Consider the following 27,335-nt stretch of genomic DNA (forward strand, 5'->3'; position numbering starts at 1 on the left):
AAAGGGATAAAGGGGCATGATGTGTAAAATCTACTTTTAAATAGTTCAGAAAAATACTGTGGTGGGGAGGAGGGAGAGGGAGAGAGAGAAAGGAGACAAATGTAGGAAAATGTTAAAAATTGGTGAATCTGGGTTAAGAGTATATAAGAGTTCTTTCTATTATTCTTTTAACTTTTCTGTAAGTATGAAATCTTAGCTTATTAGGCACAAGTTTTTTTATTTATAGGAAATAACACACACAAAGTGTGAAGTTGCGAATTATAGTGCAGGTTCACATTTCAGTTAATCCTTAAGCAGGTATGTAAAATAATTTTTAAGTATCTTCTAAGTTAGAAAATCCTTGTTTCTGAAATAAGTTTTTATATAAAGTCAAATCCTTGTGACTTAAGGATGGTTTTACAGTCTTAAGTGATTCTAGAAAGTGCTCTTGTTTCACTGTGGTCGCTTCCAGCCCATTTTCTTGCAGAGCCAGCAAGGCGGCCTATAAGAGACAAACAACAGGAAATAATAAATATGCTTCATTGTTGTTTTACAATATATGGTAATACTTTAAAATCTGAACACAAAAATCTCAGTCTCACTTCATAGAATTTCAATATTCATGATGCTAGAAACATTAAGCTAAAAAGTTAAAGTGATTAAAAGTCCTCTCAGTAGACCATCTTTTCTTCTACATTAAATTCTAGCCTTAAATGGGTGGGGGGCTGGGGGGAAAGCAGACTGCAGAATAATATAGACATTGTGAGTGCATATATTTTAAAGATGAGATCAACTATACTCCAGTATAAAATAAAAATTTTTTAAATCAACTATACGCCAATAAAAAAAATAATAAAATTAAAAAAAAAGAGAGACTATATTCCTGACCTCAGAGTAGGAGTTTTTAAACAGGAAACAGCACTGATCATAAAGGAACAGATCAACACATACTCGATGACCCACCAATTCTCTTTGTATACGAAACAGACATACACACACACGTATACCAATAGACACGTACAAGATTGTTCATAGCAGCATAATTCATAATAGCAAAAAGTAGTAACACAAATGTTCAAAGATAAAATGCGTATATAAATGCAGCACATTCACATACTAGAATATTACAAGCAATAGAAATGAACAAACTACTGCTACACACAAAACAACGGATGAACTTCACAGACATAATCTTGAGTTAAAGAAGCAGACAGAAAAGCATACCGTATGGTTCCATCTATATAAAGTGCAAAAGCAGGCAAAACTAATCTCCCCAGTGCTGGAAGTCAGGAGAGTGGTTCTCTTTTGGGATAGAGTGGGAAGGCCCACGGGAAGCTTCTGGAGAGGTGGTTATACAAGTGTGTTCACTTTATGTTAATTCAGTGCACTATATCCTTCTGATCTGTGCATTTTTCTGAATGTTATATTTAACACAAGTTTATAGAAAGGAAAAACCCACAGTGGCTGCCTTGGCAGCCAACATAAAGTCTAAATGCCTTAAAGTGACTTACAAGAACCTGTGTGATCTGGCCACTGTCCACTCCACCTCTTCAATAATGTCATTTATCACCTCCAATTGCTGCACATTTTATTCCTTCTGCCTCAAACACTCCCCTTCTCTCCCTTAGCCTAGCTAACTCCCTAATCATCCTTTCAGTTTCAATGTACACACACCCTCTCTCAGATAGCCTTCTCTGATGCCCCCAGGTCTGGACTGGTGTCCTTCCTAGGTACTCCCACAGCACCCTGAACTTCCCTGACTCACTACATGTTTTAATTCAGTATTACCTCTCTGCACCTCCCCCACTGCCCCATCAACCTGTAAGCTCTGAAGAGAAGGGATGGGACCACAGTGGTCTGTTTCACCTCACATAGTGCCTCCCTTTCAGTAAATACTGCCAAGTGAATGAAGTTCTGAATAAATGAAGAAATGTTTTGAACTATAGGTTTTCTTCACTAATTAACTTACTTCTTTGCAGAGATTTCCAAGATCAGCTCCAGAGAAAAAACAGGTATCTGCCGCTACGTTTTCTAAGGAAATATCAGGCCCCATTGGCATGTTTTTTGTACAGACTTTCAGAATAGAAAGCCTGCCCTGGAACAAAATAAAAAATAATATGTTTATAACCTTACAAAATTTATGCCTGATACAATGCTGTATTAAAACATTTCAAGTTAGGGTTTTCTATCATATTACAGAGAAAGTATATATATTTCAGAAACAAAGAATAAGAAAGAATCACTTCTTCTCAAGAAGTAAGAAAGTAAATGTGACATCATGATACATTTTAATATTTTTATAATTAATTAAAAAAATAGCCAGCCACAGATATAATCTTTAAGAGACTTGATGAATCTCTCTTTTGGGTACAAACAGTCCCATCAGACATGGTTCAAAAGCAAATACATAAATTATCAGACACAATTTAAAAATAAAATAGATATAATTTTTTTCCCATCCCTTCAAAATCTGATAAAAGCCTAAGGAAGGAAAAAAATTCATTTTCTGTGTCTTTCACCACTCACTGCCAGTGGCTCTGGATGTGAAGGGCAACGGATTTACTGGTTCTTTGGCTGTGGATACATTGTATAATCTCTGTAACCTCAGATTTCTCCACTGAAGAATAAGAATGCTGACCCAGATAACCTCCAAAACCCTTTTAACACTTTAGGATTCCTCCATTCTTGTTGCAAAATAATGCTGAGTAGACTCAATAAACTCAGTATTTTGAGTTTTCCACAAAAAGGAAATTACTACCTTGCTTTTAGGCTTATGTTTCTCTGAAAACAGGGCCAGAGTACCCAGCAAAAGCAGATGAAAATGATGATTTATGACGGGCCCAGGTAAGGAAAAACACAGAATCCAATACAGGACACACACCATGTACACCTACACCAGTAAGGGATTCAGTTCTGCCGTCTTCTTAGAGCCCAGACACTGATGTGTTGTTAGAAATGCTCACACAGAGTAAACGTGCACAGTGATTACCTTTTCATCTGGAGGTGGAATATAAATAATCTTATCTAGTCTTCCAGGCCGTAACAAGGCATCATCTAACACATCAGGTCTATTTGTTGCTGCAACAATCATGACATTGCTATTAAAAACTTCCTGAAACTCTAGCTGAGGGAAAACATACAACACAAAGTAATGTCAATAAGTTGTTAATTATTAAATGTATTTTTTTTTAAATTACAAATCAGAAGGTCCGTTTGTTTCTAAATAGGGGGATGTTTTTTTCTTGGGACTAGAATGCTTACATTTCCTTTCCAGACCACCTTCTCAATATCAAGGTACCCCAGAAACAAATTATTATCAAATAGCTACTCTGTGTACACAGTGAAGGGAGTGATCAATCCTGATGGGGCATCTCTCAGTGTGAGAACTGATGAAAAGCTTTACACCACAGCAGAGAACATCCATCTGTTGAATGCACCTGAGCCCCAGTGAATGATTACAACTTAAATGGACAACTTGAAAAGACAGAAGCATCTGACTAACACATGTATAGCTATGAAAAGTCTTGGCTCTCATGTTCTTGAAGAGGGAGATTTATTTTACCTCTTTGTTTTCTTTCCACAGGCAGAAATATGACAATTAACATAAGCTGCATTTATATAAATCCTGAAGATAAGAAATATCTAAGAGCAACCAGAGCAAGGCCTTACACATGCTGAGCATTCAAAATTGTTGAACTTAATTATCAGAGCAGTTCTCCAGTGATGTGATCTCTCAAAGCAATGAGTTCCCTATATCTGCAAGTATTTTAGCAGAGGCTGGGTAAACACCTGTCAGAGGCTATAGAAGGAAATCCTGCATGATGAGGAGATCTGATTAGAAAACCTGATGGGTCCCGTCAAATTCTAGTGGCATATGTTCCTAAGGAGCTGTAAGACTCTCTTTCCATGGAACAATTTAAAAAATGGGAAACAAGTAAGAACAAGAAAAAAATAAAAGAAAAAAAATTATCTGTCAGGAATTACTTAAGGATACCAAACTCTATCTGGAGAAGGCTCAGAAGAGAGGAAGAGGATTTCCAAGGTCACTTTAACTTTGTTATAACCAAGGAAACCCATTCCTCAAGAAAACTGAAAATTTTCAATTACTGATCATTGGAAATAATAGTCTGTTTTGTTTCATTTCACATAAACAATTTTAGAAAGGGATGAACACTAGTTTTTCAGGGTATAAAAATAAGAAACTCCCTTCTCCACTAGCAATATGTAGTTATGTTTCTAATCTTAGGAAAAAATTCACATTCATATATATCTAAGATGCTTTATTATAAAATTTGCCTCACCTTTCCCAGGTAAATCACTATTTTACCAGCTCTGTAAAAGTCCTAAGAGTCACACTGAAATTATATAATTCTATGAGATAAATCCAGCATAGGAAAAGCTAGTGTAGATGCATTCTACTTAATGCTGGCCTGGATTTTTGGTGTATTCTGGCTAATAAATACCTCTTCGTTTTTTTCCAGCTCCTTGTATTTACCATGTTGATCTGATTTACTTCCTCTTCTCTCTATAGTCTTCAATCCAACACCATCTAATTCATTTAGGAGAACAGAAAGAACACGCTCTTGAACGTTACATCCTGTTCTGCTGATTGATCGAGAGCCCAAGATTGAATCAATTTCATCCAAAAACACAATTGCTGGAGTATTTGCTCTTGCTTGTCGAAATACCTTTTGTTCGAAAAATGGAAATATTTAAAAGCTATACATCATGCCTTATTTATATGAATGTATGTTTTCTGCATTACTCTGTATTTATAATTTTTAAAATATAAAAAGAAGAGAAAGATTCTAAATGTCTAAGAACTAGGGAATGAATAAGTAAGGAATAACAGTATTATATAGGGGTTAAAATCATATTTTCAAAGAATATTTAATATTATTGAATATTAAAGGTGATAATATTAAGTTAAAAAATCACAGATATATATTACATCCACCCATTCCCTGCCCAAGGAAACAGAAAGACAAAGGAAATTCACCAAAATGTTAACGGTAGGTAGAGGAATCATGGAGGATTTCTTATTTACACTTTTCTATATTTTCTAAATTTTCTATACACAATCAGGTATAACTTTCCTAACAGGAAACAAGCCAGTTATATTTAAAAAAATAAGGTTTATCCTTAAGGCATGAAACAAAAATTCAAAAGTAAACTTAACTGCATGAGGGAAAATAAAAAAACAAACCTGAGACAAGATTTTTTCTGAATCTCCAACAAAAGGTGAAAAGAGATCAGCTCCGCTCACTGAAACAAAAGAGCAATGACAGCTCGTGGCCAGGGCCCTCACCAGGGTGGTTTTAGCACACCCAGGGGGACCATACAGGAGAACTCCCTTTGGTTCTGTCAGGCCCATCCTAACAAATTCCCGAGGGAATTTCAGAGGCCATTCAATGCTCTAAAAGTACACAAAAAGAGACAGGACACAAAAAGAGAGAGTTGTTTTAGTATAATGATGAACATCAAAAAATTCAGTAAATTCATGCATTCAACAATCCTCAGGTACCTGCTATGAGCTGGAAATGTGGTCCGATCTCCACACAGCAGCCAGTGATCTTATGACCTAAGTGAGGTCACATCACTTCCTGCTTAAAATCTTTCAATGACTTCTCATCAGAATTAGAATAAAATCCAAATCCAAACTCCTAACTTACCACTGCTTACAAGGCCTCACATAACCCATCGCCCAAACACCCCAGTTTGTTCCCATCTCACGGCCTTTACCTGCTAGTCTCTCTCTGCCTGAACACTCCCTTAAGATCTTTGTGTGCTGTCCCTCATCATACATGTCTCCACTCATATGTCATTTCCTTGGAGAGGTCTTCCCTAACCACTATAGTTAAAGCAGATCCTCGTCCTCCTAGGCAGTCTACGCTACTACCCATCTTCTACTTTTGGAGCACTTATTCATTTGCTATCTGAAACTACTATTTTTCCATGTTGAGTTTGTCATTCTGCTCCTGCTAGAATGTAAGTGAAGTTCACCTCTAAATCCCCATCACCTAGAATGACACCTTCACAAAGTAGGCACTCATAATAGTAAGTAAATCCTCACTACCTCTGAGGTAGGTGGTTTTGTTATCATCATAACTTCACAGATGCAGAAACTCGGGCTTAAAAAGTGAAGTAACCCGCCCAGATCTTATTATCTTATTGCTAGCGAGGCAGCAGAACTAAGACTAACCCCAGACAGTGTAGATCAAGAGCACAAGCTCTTAACTACTGATATATTGCCTCTACAGAAAAGGATAGACAAGACCCCTGTACCTAGAAACTCCTATTTTAGTTGGGGAGACAGGCTTGTAAACTAACAAGCAGACCAGAGAAGGGCATTCCACAGACAAGGAACAGTATATACAGAGACACATGAAAGCATCCAATTCATCTCCCAACAGTAAGCAGGAACAGAGGGGAGGATGAGGGAGGCAAGATGCAATAGAGCTGAAGTGCAAGTAGGGTTCAGATCACATTGGGCCTTGACAGTTTCAGTCAACAATGAGGAAGCCGTATAGAGAATGGATAGAAGGAGATGAAACTAGAGGGAGGGAGACCACTTAGCAGTCTCTTGCAAGGATTCAGACTACAAAAATAATAAGGCTTGATGTGTCACAGGCAGCGGAGGTGGCGTGGGAGGGATGTATATGAAACATAAAATGTAACTGTATTTTACGCAGGGGAAATCCAGAGGGGAAGTTACGTGATGCATGACATGACTCCATGCATTTAGAAGACAGGTTTCTGACTGAGGGGATGGGGTGACCGGCTGTATTCACTGAGGGAGGGAATACAGGTGTAGAGGTGGAACTGATTAGCTGAACTTTGGACATGCTGAGTTTGAGATCCCTGGAAGTTATCCAGTAGGCAGGCATTTAAGTAGTTCTAATGATCAAAAGAACTATCTGCGCTGGATATAAAGATTTTTGAATTAGCAGTTTTCAGGGGACAGCTGAGGCCTGGGACATTGAGGAGATCAAAGGCTCACTCAGAAAATGCAAAAAGAAAACACTCAGGAGCTTGGACAACTAACATTTAAGGTAGGGGACAGGATTGCTCAGAAAGGCAGGAAAGCTTAATATTCAGAGCTAAAGAAACAGTGTTTCTAACAGCAAGGTGTTACTCATCTCCTGCATGTATTTTGTGAAGATTAAATGAGACAAAGCATGTAAAAAATTAGGGGGGCTTCCCTGGTGGCGCAGTGGATAGGAGTCTGCCTGCCAATGCAGGGGACACAGGTTCGATCCCTGGTCTGGGAAGATACCACATGCTGCAGAGCAACTAGACCCGTGCGCCACAACTACTGAGCCTGCGCTCTAGAGCCCGCGAGCCACAACTACTGAAGCCTGTGTGCCACAACTGCTGAGGCCCGCATGCCTGGAGCCCGTGCTCCACAACAAGAGAGGCCACTGCAGTGAGAAGACTGCACACCGCAATGAAGAGTGGCCCCCGCTCGCTGCAACGAGAGAAAGCCCACGTGCAGCAACGAAGACCCAATGCAGCCAAAAATAAATAAATAAATAAAATTAAAAAATAAAAAATTAGGGCATATTATAAACGTGCTTATCCAAGGACACAAGGATTCCAGGGTTCACTGTAGATATAGCTTCCAGTTAAGACAAATAAATTATAATTGATACTTATAAATCAGTCTTGTGTGTGTGCAATTAGAGAAACCTACTTCCTTATGGCAGGACCACCCAAAGGGGTATTGGCAAAATCAATTGCTGAACCTGCAATGCAGGTAAGAAGGGCTGAGGAGAGCTGTGTCCCTCAACAGACACTGTGAGAACCAGTATCAAGTAGCCACCCAGGCCATACTGTTTATTATAATTTTGTGTTTTTACTAGTCCCAGGGCAAACTCAGGCCTATGAACAAAGAATCTGTATAGCCCATGAACTAATAAGAATCATTTTTACATTTCCAAATGCTCAAAAAAAAAAACAAAAGAATACTATTTTGTGACGTGAAAATTATGTGACTTAAGTGTCCATAAATAAAGTTCCATCAGAACACAGATACTCATTACATACTGTCTACGACTGTTTTCGTGCTACAATGGCAGGGTTGAGTGGTTGCAACAGAGACCACAAAGCCTAAAATATTTACTCTCTGGCCCTCTACAGAAGAGTTTACTGACCCCGGTCTAAATTATAAACTCTTTAGAGCAAAAAGCAAACAAAAAGAGGGTGAGGCAGGAAAGTATGAAAAATAATATTTGATGCCTATAGAGTCCAGTTAAATAAGGACTGAAAATCGACCATTAGATCTAGATGTTAGGATCGCATTAGTGATGACGGCAAGAAGTTTCAGTGCAGCTTGTTTTCACCATAAAGCATTACACTTAGACTGTCATATTCTACTGGCTTAAGCAGATTCTCTATCTCACCTGTTTTAACTTCAGTTTTACGTCTTCAAGGCCACCAATCTGCTCCCAGCCAACAGGCTTGATGTCCATCAGTCCAATGACACTTCGAAATGAAGAGGGCTGGATCTTTTTAAAAGCTTCAAGGAAGTCTGTTTCATCAATCATTGGATTGTCCTGGTTCTGAAGAAATCCACCCCAAAAAGCAAAATCAAACCAAAAATCAGGTGGGCCTTTTTTGTGGTACACAAACACAATTACTTTTTAATTTTAAATCCTCTTTTGAATTTATACATCTATTTTGTTATGACTATAAAGAAATTTGTAACACATGGTATAAAAAAATTAAATGCCTCCCCCTCAACTCCACCAATATTCATCCCCAGAGAATGTCAACAGTCTCCTGTGTATTCTTCCAGTATGTTTTATGACATATGTATATGCTTTCAAAGAGATACACAAATGCGACCATACCATACATATTAATTTGTACTTTTTCATTTATCTTAGAAATCTTTTCATGTCAACTAATACAGCTCTACCTCATTCTTTTTGACAACTGCATATTGTATGAGTATTTTAACGACATTCTTCTGTTGAACGTAGGTTGTTTCCAGTCTTTTGTTATTAAAAACAAAGCTGCAACTGAAAGTCCTTGTGCACATGCTCAAGTATTTTATATAATAATTTCCTCAAAGTAGAATTATTGTGCTTAAGAGTATGCACACTTACAATTTTCACAGCTACTACTAAACTGTCCTCAAAGCTGCACCAATATAAGAAGCTGCTCTCCCCACACCTCTCCAACAATGGACATTACCAAACCTTAAGTTTCTGCCAGTGTGACAGAGGAAATGGTGCTCACTATTGTGTTAATTAAATTTCTTTAATCAAGAGTGAGGTAGAGGAAATAATGGAATTAGAAAATCAGTTTTGCAACCATCGCAGTAAAGGCTGTTTAGGGCAAGAATCAATGGATGCTAATCTAGGGGAGGGAAAGTTTGATGAGGAACAGGCTATCTGCATTGTCTCAGAGGGTTACCTCACAGATTTCTTATTAGTTGCAAAGGGAAAAATAGCAGCTATACAGTAGATAAACTGGACAAAACCTTGACTGATTGATCACATCCGTCACCATTAGGGACACCACCAATGAGGGGCAGGTGGACATATTGTGCCTCCACATGTGACATCATAAGAAGGACACACTATCACTTATGTAGTATCCCCAATGGGCATGCATAACCTGAATCTGACTGTGAAGAAACAGACAAGCCCAAACTGACAGAAGTTCTATAAAATCACTGACCTGCATCCTTGAAAAATGTCAATGTCAAATGTCGCACACACACCAAAAAAGTGCTAAGGAAGCGTTCAAGATAAAAAGAAACAAAAAACTAAACACAATACATTATCCTGGACTAGATCCTGTACTGGAGGAAAAGAATGCTACAAAAATTGATACAGTTAGCAAAATTAGAATAGGAACTGTAAATCTGACAACATTTTGATCAATGTTAAATTTCCTGAATATAATGAGATTTTACATACTTGTTCATAGGAAATGGACATTAAACTATTAAGGGATAATGGGTTAAGATGCATGCAACCCCTTCTCAAATGATTCAGAAAAAAACAATGTGTATACCTAGGCAGTTGACCCTTGAACAACATGGGAGTTAATCCTCGTTTAAATAGAGGTAGCCCCCCATATCTGCCGTTCCCCACGCCTGTATGGATTCAACCAACCCCAGACCGTGCAGTACTTATAGTATTTACTATTGAAAAATATCCATGTATAAGTGGACTAGTGCAGTTCAAACCTGTGTTGTTCAAAGGTCAACTGTACAGAGAGAAGAAGAGAAAAGAGAGAATGATAAAGCTAATTTGGCAAAATGTTAAAAACTGGTGAATTTGGATAAAGGATTTAGCAGGAGTTCTCTATCTCACAACTCTCCCTGAAGTTTTAATTATTTCAAAATAATAAGTTTTTAAAAAAGAAAAAGAATCAAAAGACTAATTTTTAAAGCAAGTTGAGGATTTTTCATGTGTATAAGCCATTTGTAATCCTTTTACTGCCAACTACCAGTTCATAGCTTACTACCCATTTTCTCTTGGATTGTTGGTCTTTTCTTATTGCTTTGTGAGAGTTCTTTCTACACCAAGGAAATTGGTCTTTTGTCATGGGCTGAAAGTATTTTTCCCAGTCTGTCTCATGTCTTGCCTTTGCTTATAGTATTGTTTGTTTGTTTGTTTTGCTTTTGAACTTGTCATCTTTCTTTTTTTTTTTTTTAATAGTATTGTTTTGCCATTCTAAAATGGTCAAATCAGTAACTCATTTCCTTTCTGGCTATTAAAAACTTATATTTCTATTTGTAATATCTGTATTATATTTAAGTATTTGCCCTCTTACAACAAATTCTGAACATTTAGTTATCCCAAAATTCCCATTTTCAATAACAAACTATTTTATCCCATTTATGAAAGATTAAATAAGTGAATATGTATACGTGGAGCTTTTCTGAACAGTGTTCCTAAAAAATGTCAATAATTATAATCTCTGGGAGGTGAGATTTCAGACAATTTTTACTTTCTTTATAATTTTTATCTTATTTAATTTCTCACAAAGAATGCTATTAAATAGTTTTCTGAAATAGTGCTTTTTTTTTTTTTTTAACTAGCTAGCAGTATTAGATATTGGGTAACTGAATACTAATTAATTTTTAGGTAACACCAACTAACATTTGAAAATGCCATTTACACTTGCAGATTACTTGTGTGTACACTATTCACTTGATTTTCATAATCCTTTCAGGCAGATAAAAATCCTTTCCCCTCTATGTGTATATGTGTGTGTGTTAAACTGTCTTTCTAACCCTTTAATAGGCATACTTGACAAAAAGCTGAACAAACTGTGATGTGCCCTTGCCTGCCCTGGCACAGATAGAGGCAGCAGCCCCTCAGCTGCCTGGGGAGGGAAAGAAGAAAAAGATGGAGCCAGTACCTTCCCAGATGCCTCTGTCCCTTCTTCCTTTTTGCCTTTCTTTCTTCCACTTCCCCTGGTTGTTTATGAACTGAGCCATCACCTGTGGTAACTATGCCTGGGCAGGCCCCTCCTGAAGTAGCAGTGGGCTCCACCCTAGGACGGCTGCAGCTGGATGGTCCACCTAAGCCAACGTGCTTAAGGTCAAACCTGGAACTTCAAAGCAGAGGGAATTCTAAATGTAAACCTCCTTTCCCACACCCTGGTATTCTTGTCCTCCCCTCAAGAGGCATATATCCTCAAATCTTCACACATGGGACTTGTCATTAAATCTTCAAGCAGTTTTGGTTCTAAACCGAAAAGATGAGGACTTAACAAGTTCACATAACTCCTTCCCCACCTTTGGTGTAAGAGTAAAAATAAAGGCAAAGAAAATGAGGAAGGATATAAATGACCTAGGTAAAAAGGTTTTCAAAATTTAGGATGATAAATCATCCTTTTATAGCTTAAACAAACTCAGAATTAGGTTTTAAAAAATTATAAGGTCAAAGAACAATTTTAACGTTACAACAGAATCCTCAGCATGCTGAAAATAATTTTCTTCTGAAGGGGTTTAGGGATTCAGGATGACACTACATAAAAGTGAACAGATTTTCCAATCTATAGTGTTGATAACTACTATATTTAAGATAATATCCTGACTATTTTTAAGAAAAGCAGTCATGAATTAAGGATTTGAATGTCAAAGATGAATTTAAATAAAAATCCAGGCACCTAATCATCTCCTGAGTTAGAAAAGCTTATTTTCCCTTCAAGATGCTTATTAACAACAAAGGGAAAAATAGTATCTTGACAATGGAGAAATCTCAGAGATACCACCTTATCCAAGAAATCAAAGTTAATTTCACCAGTAACAGGACAAAGATATATCATTTGCTACCTAATAGATGCAACGAGAAGAACACAGTATCATTTCTGTGATATTTCTGCCAAAAATGCAAAACCTGAATCAAATCATGAGAAAACATCAGTCAAACCCAAACTGAGGACTATTCTACAGAATAACTGAACTGTACTTTTAAAAAATTAAAGTCGTAAAAGAAAGACTGAAGAATGTTTCTAGATTAAAGATGAAGCAACCATGACAGCTAAATACAATGTGTAATCCTGGATTAAAAAATATTTTTTTCTTTTTTCCTTTTAAAATTTTTGCTACAAAGGAAATTAGTGGGACAAATGGTGAGATTTGGTTAAGGTCTATATAGATTAGGTAGAAGTATCATGTCAGTGTTAATTTCCTCATCTTGATAATTGTACTGTGGTTTTAAAGTCCTTGTTTTTAGGAAATATACACTTAAATTTTCAATGCTAAAGGGGCATCATGGCTGCATTTGAGAGTATGAGTATATATATATACACACACACACATAGACATTCATACACATGAAGAGAGTATGATAAAGCAAAAGTGGTAAAATGTTACATTTGACGAATCTGTGTGAAGGATATACAAAAATTCTTTGTACTATTTTTGCAACTTTTCTCTAAGTCTGAAATAGATTCAAAATAAAACAGAAATTAAAAAGAAATAGGTTTGCTTCTTCTGGGGCCACACTGTCTTTTTCCTGACTGCTCTGGGCTTCAGCACTAAAGAGTTACTATGGGAGTGCGGGAAAACGCTCTGGGCAAACCTGAAGAACTCAGCTCTCTGTCCCTACTTTCAGTCATATACTATTTATATGGAGTTCAGATGTAAAAATATATGTAAGAGGACTTCCCTGGTGGCGCAGTGGTTAAGAATGTGCCTGCTAATGCAGGGGACACAGGTTCGAGCCCTGGTCTGGGAAGATCCCACATGCTGTGGAGCAACTAAGCCCGTGCGCCACAACTACTGAGCCTGAGCTCTAGAGCCCACCAGCCACAACTACTGAGTCCGCATGCCACAACTACTGAGCCCGTGAGCCACAACTACTGAACCCATGCGCCACAACTACTGAGCCCGTGAGCCACATCTACTGAGCCCATGCGCCACAACTACTGAAGCCTGCATGCCTGGAGCCCATGCTCTGCAACAAAAGAAGCCACCACAGTGAGAACCCCGTGCACCGCCACGAAGAGTAGCCCCCGCTCACCGCAACTAGAGAAAGCTCGCGCGCAGCAACGAAGACCCAACGCAGCCAAAAATAAATAAATAAATAAATTTATTTTTTAAAAAATATGTTAAGAAACAGCTGTTGATGGTATCAAAAGTTTGAAGAAAATGTACTTACCACTTTTTTCAATCTCCAAATTAACTTGTTACATTAATAAAAGGGTTCACATAGAAGGTCATAAATCAATCCTTTTTACCTTCTCACTATGAAGCAGAGCGTGCATGGCAGCCTCCCTACAGAGTGCGGTCAGGTCTGCGCCAACATAGCCAACCGTCATTTCTGCAAGGAGGCTCAAATCGACTTGACTGGAGATGGGCATCTTTGAGGTAATCACTTGTAGAATCGCCTTTCTTTGTCTAAGTGTGGGAGTTCCAATGACAACCTATGTGCAAAGCAAGGAAAGAAAAAGTTTACAGCTTAAAATATTATTTTTTTAATCCTCACAAACATGTATAATAATTTAGCGAACAAATTTGGAACTATTACTGTGTACTCTTAAGCATACCTTAGATTCTGAATACATGAAAATCCTTATCTTCCAGAGGAGTAACACTGGCTAGAAAGTTGCACAATTAAAATTACATATGTCATTTAATAAGTTTTTGTTATTTTTGAGAACCTACCACGTTCTAGGAGCCAGTAAACTAGATAGTCTATGTCCCTGCCCTTATGGAGCTTATTCAGGAGACAGGTACTACATGGTGTGAGGAAGAAATCCACTCAAGTTCTAAACAGATTATGCTAAAGTGGGCAATTATCACCTGTCTCTTTAGAATCCTACCACAAAGTTCAAACATCATTTAAATAATCACTATTCAAAATATTTAGTAGAAGTCAAGAATGAATTTAGGATTGAAGTTTATAAAATAGGACAGCTTTGAATATTCAACCTTCCTGGCAACTCAGGGAGCAATTGTGGGATAGGAGGCTGGCGTTCGGACAAGGAATGAATAAATCTAGAAGAGTTAAATGTCTGCGCTGATTTAGTCCTTCCCTGCCTTACCCCTTATTTCAATACATTTGTTTCTTGAGGTTATCCTACTTTAAATTCTCATTCCAGATCCGTAAGAGTTTAATATGCTTGTAGCAGTCCTAGTTCCCTTAAAAACTAACACTACTGATTATAGTACTCCCCATTCTCAGGACCTGCACAACTCATCCCTAACGGCCCCCTTGCTTCTCAGAACAATTTGACTCTGGAGGGGGAAAGGGTCCTGGCTCGCAGATCATTTGTGGAGCAGAGAATGGGTTCTCTGCTTTACAGAGCCCCACTCTAGCTTCACTGACTTCCAAACCTAAGTGGCAAACGCCTCGGGGCAGCCAACCAGGGCCAGAAGAGGCCGGGGTTCCAGGGGCAATGGGCTAGCTGGCTGAGCCTATTTACCTCTCGGTCGAATCTCCCAGGTCTGCGCAGCGCTGGGTCTAGCGCGTCCGGCCGGTTGGTGGATCCCACAACCACCACCTCCCGGCCCTCACTGATGCCGTCTAGCAGCGTCAACACCTGGGCCACCACGCGGCTCTCGGGGGCTTGGTGTGGGTCGCCCCGCCGGGGACACAGGGCGTCCACCTCGTCCAGGAAAAGAAGGGTGGGCCTGAGGCTGGCCAACTCCCGGGCGTGCTGGAAGACCCGCCGCACGTTCTCCTCGGTCTCCCCGGGCCGGGAGCCCTGCAGCGTGGGGGCACTCACGGCCACCAGCTCCGCGCCCGCCTTTCGGGCCACGGCCCGCACTAGCTGGGTCTTGCCCACTCCAGGGGGGCCGGCCAGGAGCACCCCGCGTGGCACTTCTAGCCCCAGCGAGGCCAAGGCGCGGGGGTAGCGGAGCGGCAGGTGGAGGAGCTCCTGCAGCGAGTCGGCCGCCTCGGAAAGGCCCCCCAGGGGCACCTCGGGCTGCGGCTCCGCTTCCGACGGAGGGAGCCCGCTCAGACTGATGTGGGTGCGAGGGGTGACCAGCCCGGCCGGATTCGGGTTGGGTGCCCCGCTGACGATGTGCAGGGCGGCCACCGGGCCGGGAGCGCCCGGAGGAGCGGCCACCACGTGGCCCAGAGAGACCGGACGGTTCCTCAGCAGCTCCTGCGCCGCCTCCAGCACCGCAGCTGGATTTGGGGCACCGGGCACGCCCGCCAGCTCCCGCAACACCGGCCACACGGCGAGATGCCGAAGGGGTGGGCAGGGCACTAAGCGGAGTCGGCTCAGGTTGAGACTCCCCCGGGACCCCGGCACCCCCACTGCCGTCCCCGGGCTCGCGCACTGCGGATCCAGTTGCACAAAGCCGTCCGCTCCATCCCGCCGCGGCCAGGCAGTGCAGAGGCAGGAGCCGCCGTCAGGCAGCGAGATCTCCACCGCCGAACCCAGGTGCGCGCCTAAGGCGAGGAGGGCCGCCGGGCCCAGGCGACAGCGCTGGGTGCCCCGGTCCCTAGCGTCTACGGGTAGCAGCTTTAAGAGCGGCCCTTCGGGAAAGGGACCTGAGTCCGGAGCCATTACTCAAGGAAGACGCAGGGCCCAGGAAAGTGGGGCAGGAATTCCACCCGGGCCAGAAAGACCGGTACACAGAGCGCCTCTGCCGGAAGCACGTGATGCGCATGCGCCAGGGATCAGTTGCCGTTCCCTTACATGAAGCAGAAAGGACCAATCGGAAAGTTAGACGAAGTTAGACGAAGTTAAACAACGCTCGGATCCTCGGGGCTAGTTTGCTGTGGTGCTGGGATTGATGAACTCCAGTCGTCCTTTCCATAGCTTTACGGACAAGGTCTTCGTCACGGGTGTCTGGGAGGCAGCGTAAGCTACCTTCACTAGGTCATTAAGCATGTACCTTGGTGGTTTGGGGAGTCGCCACATAGCATTCTTTCCCTGGCTCCCGGACTCGAGCATCACCATCTGCGCTTTTGGAGTATAAGCCTAGAGACTTTGCTATTTTGTGAAAAAACCTCGACAGTCCTCAGGGGCACAGTATTTTGGAGTGCTCTGGTGCTAATGTCTTAGGTGACTTGGAGTGGATGAGAAATACAGCCTTGGCACCTTCAATAACCTGGGTTCCAACCTGTTTGTAAAGTCCATGCATGTCCTTCGTATGCAAAAGCACCAGCTGAGCAAAAGAGAATCACAGTGTAGCATTTTAAATCCCTTGAAGAAGGGAAAGAAGGAAAAGCAGGCCATCTGACTTAGTTGTGGCACACCAGTACATTCTGTTCATATTCCTGACTTCTCCTTTGAATGTTCTTTGACAACAACTTTATCATAACCTCTTCTGTTCATGTGATTAAGTCCTTATTGTCTATCTGGGGCACAACAATACTAAGTCCTGTATTAGAGGCAATGCCTGTCTACATTATTAAGACCTCCACCTAATATTCTCTTTCCACCTCTCCTCTCCCCTCCCCACCGGGAATTACTCTTTCCTCCTATCCTTTTAAATTCTGCTCATCAAAAAGAGCTACAGATATTCAAAGTCAAGATAACATGCCTTGTTTTTTATCCTACTCACATCTTTCTACCTCTGTTTTTCCCACTTTCACTGAAACCCAAATTTATGTGATTACAAAATTGAGATTGCAGACGGAATGCTTAAGTCACTGGGGTTTGAGTGCTTTTTCTTCCTACTGATGCAAATAATCAGCTGCAGACTCTATAGTGGTCTCTTCTCAGTGGAAAGTACTGTCAGATCTGGGATCTTATGACTAATGCCCATTCCTGGCCTCACTCTATCCAAACCTCAGGGCAGACACTATGACTAACTTCTGGAGTCCACAGTCACTTATCAGATCTCTGCTGTATGTTTCCAACTACTGTGCTGGAACAACTTAAAAGGAACTAGAAAATAGCATACTAAGAGGAGGTCCTGAAATGGGTAAATCACCCATTACATCCTGTTTGCTTCTTTCTCTTAATCGTATTGCCTTCTATTCTCTTTGGAGAACAAAGACTCTAAACTCAGACTTTTCAAGAACAGCTTTGTATTTTCTGAAATAAAAAGCCAATGTTATTATTTTTTTTTTTTTTGCAGCAACACGGATGGACCTAGAGATTATCATACTAAATCAGAGAGAGAAAGATAAATATCATATGATATCTCTTTTACGTGGAATCTAAAAAAAGGGTACAAATGAACTTATTTACAAAACAGAAATAGAGTCCCAGTTGGAGAAAACAAACTTATGGTTACCAAAGGTGAAGGCGGGGGGGGGGGGGGAATAAATTAGGAGATTGTGATTAGCATATACACACTACTATATATAAAATAGATATCTAATAAGGACCTACTGTACAGCACAGGGAACTCTACTCAATATTCTGTAATAACCTATATGGGAAAAGAATCTAAGAAAGAATGGATATGTGTGTATGCACAACTGATTCACTTTGCTGTACACCTGAAACTAACACAACATTGTAAATCAACTATAGTCCAATAAAAATTTCTTTAAAAAGCCAGTGTTTTTACCTCTGAAGATGTGAACAAAATGCCCATTAAGTTATTCAATTATGATACCTCTACCTCACAGAGGTTCTTTTATTCTGGTTCCAAGAAGCTTTGGGGATCCAAAAAAGGGAAAGAAGACAGGACATGATAACTGTCCTAAATATGCAAAGGGCCGTCATATTAAAGAGTTGGCAGATTTATGTATATCTATAATGCAGAACTGGCCAGGAAGTGAAAGTTTAATGGAGTGAACACAACAGTCTGCCTCCTCATGTGGTCATGTGCAAGAAGTAGGAGACATAGCCAAGGGGCATAACCAAAGCCAATATAGGGAAGCAAATAAAGTTAAATCACTCTTAGAATTTTCTGAATTTGGTTTAAAACAGATGTACAGGCTGCAATATTAGGGATATGATATGAAGGAAACCACATGTTGCTTTGGGTTGGTCTGAAAGGTTGACTTTATACAAGGTCAAGCTAGAATTCTCTGACCTTGTAGGACCCATATACCCAGAAAATAGTCACTTCTCTCTATCCCTAAAAGGTTGAATTCTCACCTTAGGTTGCAAACAAAAGCAAACAGAAATCCTGTTCCTGGACCTTCAGCTATTATCCACACATTCTCAGCAGAACTATAACTGGCTTTTCTAGTCAGCCAGTGAAATGCACTGCGTCCCTTTAGGTCAGACCATTTGCAACACTATTATTTCAACTACCTTAATAGCCACATTATCATACCATTCAATCACATAGTTTTCTTCTTGTGGGAAACCACTCTAATAGGAGTTGTGTGGTCCTTTTGCTTGTTTTTAATATGACCCAAAATTTGATGATTCTACGAACTGAAGAGTAGCAATTAAAGCACCAAAGGTTGAACCACTAGAGGGAGTCCAGAACCAAATAAGCCCTAAGGCTGTAAAATTTGAGTTTGAAGTGTTCTCAACTGTGGTTCTAGGTTTTCCCAAGATTCACACCCAGGTGTATGAAACAATCTGTTGACTATAGAGTTACTTATTTTCACATAATTTCTACATGCCTCAGGCCATGTATAACTCACTTCCCACATTGTTCACATTATCCTCGGTAATGAATACTTCATTTGTCCTTTGAAATGAAGGTCACTGTTTCCCTCCCACGTCCAAAAAATGTGTGGGAGTAGTCATGAATGCTTAGGCATTTTTCAAAGTTTTCTTTGGGAAACTTCTTTCCATGTTTCTCTCCTACTCCCAGACCCTCAAACTTTTCTGACTTCAAGCAGACTCAATATGTTTCATTGCCATGAAACAGTGTCTGACCTGCTTTGGTGCCACTGGGATGGATTCAAGGCAAACATACCACCTCCTGACAGAATTCATCAATTCTTCCTTTGGCTTTCCTCAGCATGTCACCTGCACCCCTTTTAGTACATGGCTTCATTATGCCTTGAATGAGCTAGTTGTTTTCCTACCTGTCTTCCCTCTAGTCCCTTCTTATTTTAGGAGTTGACACTGTGTTATCTTTAATCTTTCATTCTACCTTTTCTCAACAGGGCCTAACTACTTGCTGTATGATCTTTAGCAATCCATTTAACCTTTCTGAGCCTGATTCTTGTAATCTATAAAATGGATTATTGTTGAGGATTAAGTGAGATAATATTATTTTTTAAATTGAAGTATAGTTGATTTAGAATATTATATTAGTTTCAGGTGTACAACACAGTGATTCAATATTTTTATAGATTATATTCCATGAGGTTCTATTATCTTAATTGCAATGATTATTGTCCACCTTATAAGGACGTTATGAGATAATGTATAAAAATTTCTTTTGAAAAGTAGAAAACTCTATTGGTATGTAACATAAGGCTCTACTAAACAGTAATAGCTATATTTAGAGGGTGCCAGTCACAATTCTAAGTGCTTTACATGTGTGATCTCATTTAATCCTCCCAATAACCTTGGGAGGTTGGGATGATTATTTCTAATTTGCAGATGAAGAAACTGAGGCACACAAAGGCTAAGTAACTTCCCCAAGGTCACACAGTTAGTAAGTGGCAGAGCTAGGATTCAAAACTAGCTCTGTGGTTCCCACTCTGAACCACTACACTATGTTATGCTACAATCAAATTTCGGTTTACCAGCTAGGTTCACTTGTTACTTATTAGTTATGTGACCTTAGGCAAAGCTTAAAATTCTAAACCTAATTTTCATCATTTGTAAAATTGATAAAAGTAATTCCTATGTCACAGATTTATTTACTCAACAAATATCTATTAAACTCCTCCTGTTTGCTATATGCTGGGCATATTGCAATATCACGTTGATTATATTCACATAAAACACTTGGCATACTGCCAGGCACATGGTAAGTGGCCAATGTTAATTATTGTTTTAATTAATAACAATAAGCCAATAACTTCTCTGACACGTTTCCTATTACTCAGCTAGAGATTATGTTCTGATCATCACCATATTGTCATTTCTACTGGTCCCTTAATTCTATTTGAAATATTTTTGTGGCACTGTTCTATAGGATATTGCCTTGCTATCATAGCAAAAACAAACAAAACAAAACAGCAATACAAGTATCTCTCAGGGCTAAACAGAGAAAGTGCTTTAAATGGCTACTTTCTGATACATAGCTAAGGCTGGGTGAGGCATGCAAAATATGCTTACTACCAAGGAACGTGAAGTATTGGGTTGGCCAAAAAGTTCGTTCTGTAACAGCTTACAGAAAAACCCGCACAAACTTTTTGGCCAACCCAATATATTTGATGAATGTGAAGCTGTGAGGATCATCAAATATAATGCTTTCAGGAAATGTACAATAAGGTCATCTTGGGAAAGAAAATAGCCCCACATTACATCTCCAGTGACATATAAAGAGCCCAGCAACACTTCTGGTAATCCAGACAGGAAGGGATGGCCTGCTATGCTCTACTGTGCTCTCCTGCACTGTACTTTGGTGCTCTGAGGGTCCATCCTGTGCTTGCCTTACCCACATACCGTGAGAGTCAGCAGTATTTGCTAGATTGCATAAGAGATTTTACCTCCCTAGATTGCTGATAATCAAATGAAATGATATATAGGAAATCACTTTGAAATATTACACACACACACAAACACACATGCAAATAGTGAAGAGTTATATACAAGAGTGTTGTAGTCACGTCCAGAGAATACCTGATGTAGGAAGCAGATGTGGAAAGTATTATCTTCCCCATTTCTGAACTTGCTCTCAGCATCTTTTTCTTAATGTGGCCACGCTTGCCTTCCTGTCTTGACTAGTTCCCCTTCTCCCCATTTCAGTTCCTATTTTTAAAAATAAATTTATTTTATTTATTTATTTTTGGCTGCGCTGTGTCTTCGTTGCTGCTCGCAGGCTTTCTCTAGTTGTGGCGAGAGGGGGCTACTCTTCGTTGAGGTGCACGTGCTTCTCATTGCAGTGGCTTTTCTTGTTGCGGAGCGCGGACTCTAGGCGTGCGGGCTTCAGTAGCTGTGGCACATGGCCTTAGTTGCTCCGTGGCATGTGGGATCTTCCCGGACCAGGACTCGAACCCATGTTCCTTGCATTGGCAGGTGGATTCTTAACCACTGCGCCACCAGGGAAGTCCCCCAGTTCCTATGAATAATAATAACAATACTGAATGTGTAGTGAGTGGTGCTTTACATATATTATTTAATCATCATAACAACTCTGTGAGTTATGTACTAGTATTATTCCTGATACATTCAAGAAAGCTGAGATCCAGAGGGTTTAAACAACTTCACAAGGTCATACAGCCAACAAGTGGTAGAGTCAGACTTCACACCTGGAAGTACAGCTCTAGAGCCCATGTTCCCACTACTATGCTGACTGCATCTCACCCTGCCATAGTGCCTGCCACTGTCTTAGATATATATTTACCAAGCTAAATTTTTTCAGGCAGCAGTCAACATTTTTCTTCTTTACCTTTTATAATTCAGTCAATGATACCAGAGTCATTTTTTCATCTAAAATCAACCCTGGGGACTTCCCTGGTGGTCCAGTGGTTAAGACTCCGTGCTTCCACTGCAGCGGGTGCGGGTTGGAACCCTGGTCGGGGAAGTAAGATCCCACATGCCTCACAGTGCAGCCAAAAAATTAAAAATATATAAATTAATTAACTAATTACTTTAATCAACTCATATAATATTTGTTACCCAGTATGATAAATTCAGAATCTTATCAACTGGTAATAATTCATGCTATAAACTTTGATTTTTAGTCATTATCTGGGGAAAAAAAGAGTTTAGCAATAACTCTGTATAATATTAACTAAACCACTAGCTTAGCTAGCTGACAACCACAAACATATCTACTCAAGAAATGAGGTCAAATCTCAGCTATTTTTCCTCTGATGATTACTTGATATAACATTAAAGCTGCAACTTGCTCAAGGGTTAGGCACAAGTTGGCAGAATCAGCTTTATTAATGACATTGTAAACAGGGATAAGCTTTTGAAATGTATGCAAAATATCTTTCTGAGCTATGGGAATGGAGTGGTGAAAGACTAGGACTTGAAAGAAACCCTGAAATCATCTAGTTTGTACAGTTAAGCCTGGAGAGGTTAAGTGACTTGCCCAAGTAGTTAATGTTATCCAAATGGTTACTGGTTGAATGGGGGCTAGAATTCAGGTCTCCAGATTAGCCTGCACAGTGTTCTTTCCTCAGTACTGCATTTCTGACTAGAACTATCTCAGACAGGCTGCTGTAATGCATACGATGATGTGAAAGCCTTTTCACAGTCAAGAAACCCTTCATTAGTTGCCCTAATAAAGACACTACATTACACTCAGGAATCATAATTTCATTGTACAGTCTGCCCTCTGTATCCCCAGCTTCTGCATCTGTGGATTCAACCAACTGCGGGTCAAAAATATTTGGAAAAAAATTTTCAGCAAGTTTCAGAAAGCGAAAGTTGAATTCCCTGCACTCTGGCAACTATTCACACGGTTTTAACATTGTATTTACAACTATTTACATAGTGTGTACATTGTAGTAGGTATTATAAGTAATCTAGAGATGTTTTAAAATATACAGGAGGGTGTGTGTAGTTTATATGCAAACATGTTATATAAGGGACTTGAGCATCCATGGATTTTGGAATCCACAGGGGTCCTGAAGCCAATCCCCCTTGGATAGTGAGGAATGACTTTAGATTTAAATAAGTAGATTCCATATGTCATATTAGCTTAATTTGAAAGCAGCTAAGGGTTTGGCTTAGATCCTGAAGGACAGACAAACCCACCTTGTGTTTGTGAGAAAATAGAAGCAATCATATAAAATGTACATTAGTGTCATCCATTTTAAAATCCTCAAGTGTAATTTTAGGATAAGAAGCCTCAAGTTCTAGAAGTGGACCTCTCTCCATAAAACTGATCTTTATGTAAAACTAGTTTACTGCCCTTTTGATGTAGTCTGGGTGCTTCTTTTCAACATCAAAGGAACCAAAAAGTCCAAGAACTGTTTACCTCTAAAGTAGTTCTCTTAAGGAAGAGAATTCTCTTTCCCTCCTTTGGCTTATTTTAGAAGAATGAGCTATTTATCTTTGTCACCTAGCTCCTTCTTTTTCTAAGCTCTGACTGTACTTTGTGAGTGATCCATGTCTATTCAAAGCTCTTTGCAGCATGAGAGAAAAGTTCTGCCCTGTCCCAGGAACTTCCTGGCCTCCTAAAAGCCTTGCCAACAGCCAGACTACAAAGTTGGGTATGTAGGGTTCCCTGGGTCCTTATCACTCAAAGAATGATCTATGGACCACCAGCACTGGCATCACCTGGGAGGTTGTTAGAGATGCAGAATCTCAGGCCTGAATCAGAATCTGGCTTTTAACAACCTCCCCATGTGATTTGTATGAGCTGTCCTGCCTGCTCTTGTGTGAACACCTGTTGCTTCTCTCTGGTCTAGAAGTAAGGCTGAGACCACTGTACCCCAGCCCAAAGTAAAAACCTTAGGTTTAACATAAGAAGTCTTTGGTTATTTGGGGACGTAACTTCATTAATCTTGTCTGATAGTTGTTAAACTTGGATTGGAAAAAACTTTAGAGGTCATCAAGTTTAACCATCATCATTGCTGTGAATTTCAGTATCATGATCAATTTTTGTAAAAAGGCTAAATTTTTGTTCAGGATATTCTCTTCAAGAAGATAAAAGCATATGATATACCGTAGAAAGGCAGCCAGAAGAATGGGAGAAATTTATATATTAAAAAAAAAAAGCTCTTGGTGATTGAAGGAATACATTTCAGTAATCTGGAAAGTTTATTGATGTGAACTTTCTCAGCCATGGTGGTGTCCCCCAAAGAGGTGTTTATCTCTTAAATTCATATTCTAACACCATATGCTTACTTTATATCTGCCCAAACTTACTGTCTTATACAGTTATAATTTTAGATTAACTTCCCACAAATTCAAGGAATTGCTATTATCTACTAAACTAAAATCTCCATAAATAAAGGGAGGATAAGAGATAAATCTCCCTAATGAAAGAATTCCAAATACTATATGAAGATAAACCTCTCTTCCCTTCCAGGCCGGTCCTAGTGACTCACTTCTAAAGAATAGAGAATGGAAAGGAAAAATACTAACTTTACAGTGAAGAAACCTGGCACATACCACCTTCACCAAGTGATCAGGGTTAACCTCACCAGTGATAGCACGGGGATATCATTTACCTCCTGATGTAATGTGATGAGAAGGGCACTTGGCATTTGTGGTATGCTTTCCAAAAACACATAACCCCAGTCTAATCATGAGGAAAACATAAGACCAAACCAATTTGAGGGACAATCTACAAAATACCCAACCAGTACTCTTCAAAACTATCATGGTAGCCATAAAAAAGAACAAAATAATGTCATTTGCAGCAACATGGATGGACCTAGAGATTGAGTGAAGTAAGTCAGAGAAAGACAAATATATGCTATCGCTTATATATGGAATCTAAAAAAAGGGTACAAATGAACTTATTTACAAAACAGAAATGGAGTCACAGATGTAGAAAATAAACTTATACTTCCCAGGGGGTAAGGGGGGGAGGGATAAATTGGGAGATTGGGATTGACATATACACACTACTATATATAAAATAGATAACTAATAAGGACCTATTATATAGCATAGGGAACTCTGCTCAGTACCCTGTAATGGCCTATATGGGAAAAGAATCTAAAAAAGAATGGATATATGTATATGTATAACTGATTCACTTTGCTGTATACCTGAAATGAACACAGCATTGTAAATCAACCATACTCCAATAAAAACTAAAAACAATCAAACTGTCATAGAGCAAAGACTAAGAAACTGTCACAGACCAGAGAAGACCAGAGAAGACACGACAACTAAACATGATGTGGTATCCTGGACGGGATCCTGGAATGGAAAAAGGACATTGGTAGGAAAACTGGTGAAATCTGAATAAAGTCTGGAGTTTCGTTAATAGGAATACACAGTGTTAGTTCCTTAGTTTTGACAAATGTACCGTGGTAATGTAAGATGACAGCATAAGGGGGAACTGACACTGGGTGACAGGTGTATAGGAACTCTGTACTACCTTTGTAACTTTTCTATAAATCTAAAACCTGTAATGGAAAATAAAAATAAAATGTCCCACAAACTCATGAGAATAGTTTTAACACATTAAAGTAAGATTTCTCTTGAAACGTATCTTCTGCAAGTTTAGAGGGCAGACTTGGGCCAAACGCCGACCTATACTATCCACCTTTAAAATACTTCTTGAGGCCTGTTAGCACCATTTTGCTAAGCCTGGAAGTTAAAGTTTTACAGATTTGAATTCCCAGAACGCAAAATAAAAGTCCATTTTCCTAAAGCTCATTTAACTCTCGCACAGAGAATTGCACTGATCTCAGCAACGTTTGATGGATTCGTATGGGTCATTGGGCTTTTCTGAGCCGTGGTTATCCCATCGACAAAGTAAGGTCCCTCCCGGTTCTAAAATTCTATAAATATGCCTCTCTCAAATATGTTAAACATTGTTTAAAGTGCGGTATCGATTCTGAGAGGGGAAAACAATGAACATTTTGATTAGGCAATTAATTCCACAGACATTTATTAAGCGGCAATCACTGTGCTCTGGTACGGGACCTATAGCCCTTGCTCTCCAGAGGTCTCAGTCTGGTGATAGAGACAGATCTGGAAACAAGCTGTTACAGGCATGTAACAAGTGCTGTAAAAGAGGTATTAGCAAGGTGCACTGGTACTCAGGGAGGAATTGCTTCGCTCTGCCTGTGGAGGCTAGAGACGGCTTTGGACCTGAGAAACAAGGACAACAATGAAACATTACAAGTTGATCTAACCAGAGTCAGTGAAGAATCTGTCCTATAGTAGTAGACGTTTATTTTAATTGGCTGTGTATGAGAATTTGGGATTACTGGATTTTCCCAGCCATACATTGGTTGTTGAGTCAGTAATTCTGCTGCTTCAGAGCTGGGCCGGAAAAGTACACCGTCTCACATGGCGGATGCACTCTCTGGGGAATGTTGATATGCATCAACATTCACATGAACAAGATAACTTTCTAGAAAAGGCCATGTGTGGGCAACATATTCTGTCATTTCTAAATCAGGCCTCATTAAACATTCATGTCTCTCAGATCATTTCATTTCCATCTTACGGCTGAACATTTGTGGCTCAGGCCTTACAATCCTCAGTCTTAGTACATAGCTTTGCTTTTAAATTCTGAACAGCCTGGAAGAAATGGAAATTTAGGATTCCTAAGCAAAAATTCAAAATTGGCTCCTACTTGGACCCTAAACTTGCAAATTCTGAATAATTCTATTTAGGCAGGGCTTTCTTTAGTGAGAACATGACATGACTGTAGGGGGAGCTTTGCCACTTAAATGATCTTGGGGGGGTGGGGATAAGTGCTTTCTCCTGGGATGTTGCCCAAGCCAACCCGAGAGAGGGGTACAGAAAACTGGCAAATGTTACGTCTCCATTTCCCAAGGCCTAGTTAGAGAAATGCTTTCTGCTGGGAGTGATAATTTGGGGAGATTCCTCACCAGCAACAAGTGAGACAGATGGGAGTGAAACAGCAAGCACAGATCTGAGAGAGCTGGGCAAAGTGCACAACAGACAGACGTGCCTTCCCATGCTAATCCCCGCGTCCTGCCAGGTCAACACTTGTGTGGACACAGAGGAGCCAGGTGGCCATGGGAGGTGTTCTCCCAGAGCAGGGTTTACAGTTTTCCTGGGGCTGTGAGGGAAAACATCTGGGACACAAAGAGAGTTCTTTGCAGTATACACAGAATCCTTTTCTTCTAAAGAAAAAATTGACATTTATGGGTTTTTTTTCCTGATTATAAATGTAAGAATGGCTCATAGAGAAAACTGCACAAGTTGCTGAAAAGCAGAAAGAAGAATATAAAGAACACCCATTATAGCTCTATCCAAGGATAGTAACTATT

At 39.9% G+C, this 27,335-nt stretch overlaps 1 protein-coding gene across 3 annotated transcripts; it reads right to left on the bottom strand.

Annotated features, from left to right (window-relative positions):
- Window positions 1-216: 216 nt before the first annotated feature.
- On the bottom strand, window positions 217-16,001 carry AFG2B (AFG2 AAA ATPase homolog B). 3 transcript variants are annotated; one of them, XM_061182176.1, is made up of 8 exons: window positions 14,878-16,001; window positions 13,690-13,875; window positions 8,382-8,540; window positions 5,186-5,395; window positions 4,443-4,667; window positions 2,969-3,103; window positions 1,949-2,074; window positions 217-481 (listed from the first exon to the last, which is right to left on the bottom strand). In XM_061182176.1, the coding sequence occupies exons 1-8, from the start codon at window positions 15,970-15,972 to the stop codon at window positions 314-316; spliced, it is 2,304 nt and encodes a 767-aa protein (XP_061038159.1). In that variant the 5' UTR covers window positions 15,973-16,001; the 3' UTR covers window positions 217-313. The 3 variants fall into 3 exon arrangements, with proteins under 3 accessions (XP_061038159.1, XP_061038161.1, XP_061038160.1); XM_061182177.1 differs by lacking the exons at window positions 217-481; window positions 1,949-2,074 and having other exon boundaries at window positions 2,995-3,103; window positions 4,475-4,667; XM_061182178.1 differs by lacking the exons at window positions 2,969-3,103; window positions 4,443-4,667; window positions 5,186-5,395.
- Between the last annotated feature and the right edge of the window lie 11,334 nt (window positions 16,002-27,335).

The sequence above is a fragment of the Eubalaena glacialis genome, chromosome 2, assembly GCF_028564815.1.
Source record: "Eubalaena glacialis isolate mEubGla1 chromosome 2, mEubGla1.1.hap2.+ XY, whole genome shotgun sequence".
In the NCBI taxonomy this organism is placed as follows: Eukaryota; Metazoa; Chordata; class Mammalia; order Artiodactyla; family Balaenidae; genus Eubalaena; species Eubalaena glacialis.